The 7,497-nt window shown below is 43.4% G+C and overlaps 1 protein-coding gene across 1 annotated transcript; it reads left to right on the top strand.

The window, feature by feature from the left end:
- Window positions 1-342: 342 nt before the first annotated feature.
- On the top strand, window positions 343-6,919 carry LOC143020289 (uncharacterized). The gene has a single exon (XM_076176534.1). The coding sequence runs from the start codon at window positions 5,486-5,488 to the stop codon at window positions 6,917-6,919; it is 1,434 nt and encodes a 477-aa protein (XP_076032649.1). The 5' UTR covers window positions 343-5,485.
- The last annotated feature ends 578 nt before the right edge of the window (window positions 6,920-7,497 follow it).

Here is a 7,497-nt window from a genome sequence, read left to right as displayed (position 1 = left end):
TATAATATATATATATACATATATATATATATATATTATATATATATGTAAATATATACACATATGTATATATACACATATATATATATATACATACATATACCAAGGCTTTTCCCCCCTTACAAGGGAGGTAGCCAAAAAGGAAAAGGCATAAAATCATTCCCACCCATTACATTCCTGAATACACTCCACACCCCTCCACCCTCCCTCTTATCTAAGCACCTCCTGGATGACGGGTCATCCCTGCACATACATACATACATACATATACCAAGGCTTTTCCCCCCTTACAAGGGAGGTAGCCAAAAAGGAAAAGGCATAAAATCATTCCCACCCATTACATCCCTGAATATACTCCACACCCCTCCACCCTCCCTCTTATCTTAGCACCTCCTGGATGACGGGTCATCCCTGCATATACCTACATATACCAAGGCTTTTCCCCCCTTACAAGACAGGTAGCTAAAAAGGAAAAGGCATAAAATCATTCCCACCCCTCATTTTTCTTTAATGCAAGAAGTCTTCCCTCCACTTCAGCAGTTTGTCCTGTATTTCTCCTGCAGTTTCTAATTTCTTTAGCAACTTCTTATGTGGCACCTTATCAAAAGCTTTTTTCAGGTCTAGAAATGCAAAATCTACCCATCCATCTCTTTCTTGTATTACATCTATTAGCCTTGAATAGAAACACATTAAGTTTGTGACGCATGATCGTCCTTGTCTAAATCCAAATTGCCTTTGATTAAGTACGTTGTTTTTCTTCCCAAATGCCTTTTTCATCTAATTTTGATCATTCTTTCACAAATTTTAGCTATCGTACTTGTGAGAGAGACCGGTCTATAGCTAGTAGGGTCTTCCTTGTTTCCCCCTTTATATATTGGTACTACATTTGCTCTTTTCCAATCTTCTTGAACTTTTCCTTCTTTCAGTGAACTGTTTATTAGACTATATATTTTGTCTGTTAGTTCATTCCTGCATTCTCTCAAAATCCGGTTTGCCATTTCATCTGGTCCATGCGATTTTCTGGCAACGAGATTACTCAAGTGATTTATTATTTCATTCCTTGATACTTCTATCTCTTTCATAGGGAGGACTTTCTCATATTTAAAATGCTTGTTCATAATTTCTGCCATTTCTATTTCCCCTGTGTATTCAACTCCTCCTTGTCGTAGTTTCTCTAAATCTTGTTTGTTTTTCAGTTTGTTGTTTACAAATCCTTAAAATAGTTTTGGTTGATCTTTCTATGACAACTTTTTCGTATTTTCTCTTTTCTTCTCAGCACACTTATGCATATTCATTTCTATAACTAGTATATGTTTTCCATTTTTCAGGTCTTTTGTCTTTTTTCCATTTTATCCAAGCTATATCCCTTTTATCTTTTAACTCCCTACATCTTTTGTTGTACCAGCACTTTACATATTCTTTTTCTTGCTTTTGTCTTGGAACATACTTTTGCACTCCTTTATAATTTTTTGTCAAAATATTCCATTTCTCTTCTACTGTTGTTTCCTCCTTGTGTAATCTTTCCCAGTCTGCTTTTTTAAAAAAATGTCATTTCATAAAAAAAAAAAATCATACATCAATCTTCCCTTTCAATATTGTTCGCTTTTTCATGTATTTTCCTCATTTAGTTCCAGTTCAATCAATATGTAGTTACTTTTACTTATTGGTATTTTATATTCAATCTTTTCCACTATTCTAGGTTCAGATGTGATTATTAGGTCTAGTCTCTATGGTTCTTCATTTCTATACTAGTGTTCTTCTGTATCCACAGTGTCATTGTATGGTCAATAATCATCTCGAGTAGAACATTTCCCCATGAGCCGTCTCCACCCTTTACTGTCATCTCTTCTCAGCAGATTTCTTTGCAATTAAAGTCGCCCATCATAACTATTCTTCCTCCATCTTCCATTATCTTATTTAATGTTATCCTTGTGTCTTCTAACATACTTTTATGTTCACTCTCCTCCCACGAGGCTGTTTTTGGAGGCACATAATTTATCACAAACTTTCTGCTCTTCATATCTCTGTCTTCCACTTCGATCATAATCATCTCTACTGTATTCTTTCCATATGTGACACACCTCACGTTTATATCCTTCTTAGTCAGGAACATAACTCCACCCCCTTGTTTTGTCTCTCTGTTTCTAATCCAATAATTATATGCATCATGTCCTACACTGATGGGTGGTAGTGGACCTTTTAATTTCGTTTCTACAATTCCCATTATCTCAGTTTTTTTCCTTCAGATAATCATTCAGCTCATTCAGTCCTGTTATTAATCCATCTATATTTATGTAAGACACTTTTAGTTTTCTGCCACTTCCATTGTATTCTCTGTTTCCCTTTTGTTTTTCTGTAGTATGTCGCATTTCCTTATTTTCATATTCACTACTCTCCAATAGAATCTCTCTTTTTCTGACTCTGTTCTGTTCTCGTTTTTTTTCCTTAGCTTCATGTCTTTTCTTTTTTTCCTCCTCTCTTTCCTCTTTATTCATTTATCTTTTTATCCATACCTTTTTATATTGTTCACTTGTTGCTAGTTTCCCTGTTTTTGCTAAGATATTCTCTGCCGTCGTTTGTGACCTGAATTTAATCTTAATTAGTCTGGACTTATCTGTACTATACTTCCCGAGCCTAAACATCTCTTCAATTTGTTTCATGATTTCAGGTTCATCTTCCTGAACTAATTCTAGTAAACTGTTTACTTTTTCTTTTTCGTCATTCATTCTTGTGGTTCTATTTGGGTTATATTTCTCTTCCATTCCTAATATAATTATACATTTATTTTTATCTGCTAAGTCCTTTACTATACTCCTTCTGTCTCATCACTTTAATAACTGAGTCTTCAGTTTGTTCTTTCATTTGCTGTTTAATTATGTCAGTAAATGCAACTCTACTGTTTTCTTGGATTTTTTTTCCAACCCTATGCTTCCTTTGCTATGGCCTCTTTATTGTCTTTATTATTTCTCTTTAATTCCTCATTCTCCTCTTTTACTTCTTTTAACTGCCTTTTTAAATCTTCTATTTCTTTAGTTAAGTTTTTGTTCACCTTCTCAAGTTCTTCCAGTTTTTCAACTCTTTGCGCAATCTTTGCTACGTTACCGAACCTCTTCTCTCAATGTTCGGTCATCTGTTCAAGTTTTTCTTCTAGTCTTGCCAATCGGGGGAGGTTGGTATCCCCCCCCCCTCATTAAATCCCTGGAAATTATTTTCTTCACCTTCCATTGTGCTGCTCTTATCTATATTTCTAATCTTAATGCTTTTACTGATATTTTCGATTTCCCCAGTGTCGTCAGCTGATCTTTTGTTTACATGTTTTCTGCTGTCAGGGGGAGCCCGTTCATCTCCCTCCTCATTTTCTTCCATTTCCTTCAGTAATCCCTCCCCTTCTCCCCTTTCATTACCTTTTTACTCCACCACGAGATTTCCCCTTCCCTACAAATACAATAAGGTACTTCCTCGTAGTTGAGATCCACGAAAAATGCGTTTTTTTTTTTCTGGAGTTCCAATCCACGCCGTGAATCCGACGAAAGTGTGTGTATTTACCTAGTTTTTTTTTACCTAGTTGTATTTCACGGGAAGGGGAGCTATGCTCGTGGTGTCCCGTTTTCGTATCTCATTTTATCTAAACTATTTTTAAATTCATGTTTTGTTTTTGCACACACCACTTTCTCATCTAACTTGTTCCAACTGTCAATTACTCTGTGAGGAAAGCTGTTCCTTTTCAGGTCTCTTCTATAGCTGTCTTTCTTGATTTTCTTTCCATGTCCTCTTGTGTGTGTGTGTGTGTTTACCTACCTAGTTGTATCTTATGGGAGGGGGAACTATGCTCGTGATGTCCCGTCTTTGTATCTCACAGTATCTAGTTTGGTCTTAAATTCGTCAATAGTATTTGTACACACTATTGTTTCATCCAGTTTGTTCCAGAGATCCACTGCTCTGATTGGAAAATTGTTTTTGTTTTCAAGTCTCTTCTATAGCTGTCCTTTTTGAGTTTCTGATGCAAAGACATGTTTCATTTTATATTTGTCATAAGATTTTTTTCTTTACTATAAGTTATCTATTGTAAAATGTTACTGCGTGAGGCAACGGAGAGGGAACGGGGGAGGAGTTGCTGATTATATGGAACGCCTTGCTGTGGATGTTCTGTATCTTGCTGCATTTTTTCTGACCCAGGGCGATAAGCAAGATATAGGAATGACCCATCATGAAGGAGTATCCTGATATTTTATTCTTCATGCCTGATTCTTTGGTACCATCTTCACTCTCTGCTTATTTTAGTTGGTTCAATTATTACTCTCTTGATTTGAAACTCCATCCAAAAAGACAACTCTACAATTCTCCTCATTCAACAGACATTAGAAATAACTTTTCCGTCTAAATATCATGTTATACCAAAGGATCTTTCCCCTTTACAATGGAGGTGGCAATGTCAAATCACAAAACAAATAAAACTTATTCAACCACTCTTCTCACTTCAGCTCTTGCTGTCAGTCATACATATCAAAACATCACTAACTTCAAATATCAAAGGAGAGTTGAATAGATTATATGAATTTCAAGATATTTTGCTTTTATTTAAGAGCACTAAGTAATCAACTTGATATATTCATATGTCATCACAACCTAAATGGATTGAGCAAACTTCATTTCAGTAAAGTGTCCCACCATACAGAGGCACACATATACATGAAAGTGATTTACATAAAATAATTTACTGTGTGTGTAGGTGTCACTACTGTATAGATCAATAATGAATTTAATAATTCACTTAGTATTATATTGTTACGAAAGCGGCCCCTATTGCATCCTGTCGACATCGTGACATCGGAGATGACGCTTTCGTCGTGATCCTTGGCGCCAAAGATGGACGCCACCTGGAAGCACGTGACGTCGAGCAGCGACTGTGATTGGTCGAGGCGTGCTTGGCGGGACTGCGTGGGCACGCTATCCCGGGGAGGAGAGAGACGAGCAGGACAGGTGACGGGAGAAGGCGTCGTGGTTCTCGCTCGGATTATTATTGCGTTTGTAAGCTGTAGCGAGGCTTCAAGTAGCCTTTCGAGGGTTGGCAAGTGACCCGAGGTGCCTCCTACAGCCCAGTATTCTTTTGTAGTGGCTCTGTGTAAATAGAGGATATAAGTCTACTTTGCGTTTTCGTCGCCTTGAGAACTCACCACGGGACGAGGTGGCGAGTGTGAGCGGGCGAAGCTCGCTCGAAACATTACCGTCACGTCTCTTAAATGCAACGGACCTATGAATTGAAATCGGGTGACAAACCTCCAGTCTCCTGGGGGGGGTTCGTTACAGTGGTGTCAGAAGTGGGATCTGTAAGTGTAAGTGCATTTTAAGTGCGTCGCGGTGATCTATCGAGTGTGAGCGGGAAAAGCCGCGATCATTTTGTCGTGACAGGTGACAGGTCCAAAGTGTTGTGCCCAGGTAAGTGGTATTGTGGTCGTTTTCAGTGCCGTAGAGTTATTACACTAGCATGGCTAATATGGAAACCACACTAGCAGACGTTATAAGGGCTATGGCGGAGCAAGGAAGGACACAGCACGCTGAACTGCAAGCAATGGTGAACCATGCTTTATCGGAGCAAGGAAAAGCACAGCAAGCCGAAATTCAAGCTGTGGCGAACCGTGTTGACAGTGTGTTCAAACAGGTGTTTGGACTCGTTAAGGAGGAGTGCTCGCGGGTGAAAGGAGAAGTTTTAGAGGCAGTTTTCACCAAGGACGAGGTGAAGGGAGAGGTGGAAAAAGTGGCCAGTGACCTTAGGAGGTATGTGGATGAAGTTGTGGCAGCACAAGTGCCCCCTGCCCTCTTCCGGCATGAGGATACGCTGCCCCGGGAGAGTGAGCAAGCTAGCGAGGCGGAAGATAGTGACGAGGACGAAGCTAAGAGTCGGCACGAAGGACTCAAGAGCCGTTCTCCATTGGCAAAGGCGTTTCCGTCTCCCCCAGGTGCCCCGGCGAATGTTTTGTCGCCTCCGCCATCCCCGCCAGCCTCGGTAAAGTCGGGCCTCTCGGCTGCCAGCTCCACGTCACGGAGGCTAGGGAGTGGGACGAGGCGCCGCCCGCAGGAGTTCGACGGGACAGTGTCTTGGGAAGCGTACAAGACACAGTTCGAGCTCCTGGCTAGCGCCCACCAGTGGAGTCGACCTGAGATGGCCATGCAGCTTGTGTGGGCGCTCAAAGGCCCAGCGTTGGAAGTCCTGAACCAACTACCAGCCACCCAGCGGAGCTCCTATAGTAAGGTGACGGCGGCGTTGGAGAGGAGGTACGGGCATCAGCATCAAACTGAGGTGTTCAGGACAAGGTTCCGGGCCCGGGTAAGAGGCCCGGGAGAGACCCTGACACGCTTAGCGCAGGATTTGGAGGTATTGGTGCGCCGTGCGTACCCGGAGGCCAGTGAGGAGATGATCACCATTCTCTTGCGGGATCAGTTTGTTGACGCTATCGATAACCAGCAGCTGAGGATATACGTCCAGCAGGCGCACCCCAAGGACCTACAGGAGGCCCTGGCGAGGGGCCTGGAGATGGAGTCGTTTCTCCGGATTACGCGGGAGCGACCCAGCTGGAACAGTGACTCATACAAGGTGAGAGCAAAGAAGGGGAAAGTGGACAAATCCCCCTCTAGACCTGCATCACCCTCAGGTGAGTTCTGGGGTAAATGCTACTCGTGTGGGCAACAAGGGCATTCCAAAAAGTACTGCCCGCAGGGAACGCACGGCGGAAAGGCTGTCGGTGCTGGAGCAGGGCCGCATCGGTACAAACCCTGTTGCTGGAGTTGTGGTGAGGGGTATAAGACGGCAGGGTGTGCCATCGTCTCCGACAAGGATAGCAAGAAGGTAGCGGGAAACTGGGAGGGGCTGGCGGAAGGGGTCGAATACCAGCCGGAAGACGGGAGACCCCAGTCCGTTTAAGTTGCCGCGCCGAGGGCGCCCGGACCGTTCAGGTAGGCGGGCAAGTGGACGGTAAGTCTTGCTGCTTCACGGTGGACTCGGGCGCAGAACGCACCTTCGTGCAGGACGGCATGGTGGCAACTGGACGACCCCCGGTGGCCCAGCAACAGCTGTGTGGGATTACGGGGCACTGCACGCAGCTGAGGGGACCAGTGCATGCCAGGGTAACGGTTGGCAACACTGAGGAGCATCTTCCTGTTTTTGTAGCTGACGTCGGGGAGAACTTGCTCGGTCTAGACTACCTCCAGCAAAGCAGGGCGGTGCTGGATTTCGGGGAGATGACCATGTCGGTCGGAGGTGACGTGGTGCCGCTTAGGGAGGGCGCCGTTGACGCAGAGGAAGCCCACACTGTACCACCACCCGAAACCAGCCACCGTTGCCGTCTAAGTGAGGAGCAGGAAGGGGAAAGCCTGGGCCCGGACGAGGGTGGTGGACAGGCGACTATGATCACGGAAGGTCACTTCGAGGACACGCAGGGGGGTAACACTGAAGTCCCACCTCATCTGCAGGATCTATTGCAGAGGAGCTCGGTATGTCTG

The sequence above is a fragment of the Oratosquilla oratoria genome, chromosome 39, assembly GCF_046742065.1.
Source record: "Oratosquilla oratoria isolate Oo_2021 chromosome 39, ASM4674206v1, whole genome shotgun sequence".
NCBI lineage: Eukaryota > Metazoa > Arthropoda > Malacostraca > Stomatopoda > Squillidae > Oratosquilla > Oratosquilla oratoria.
Note: the sequence above shows the minus strand (reverse complement) of the source record. Positions and strands in the feature narration are given on the sequence as shown.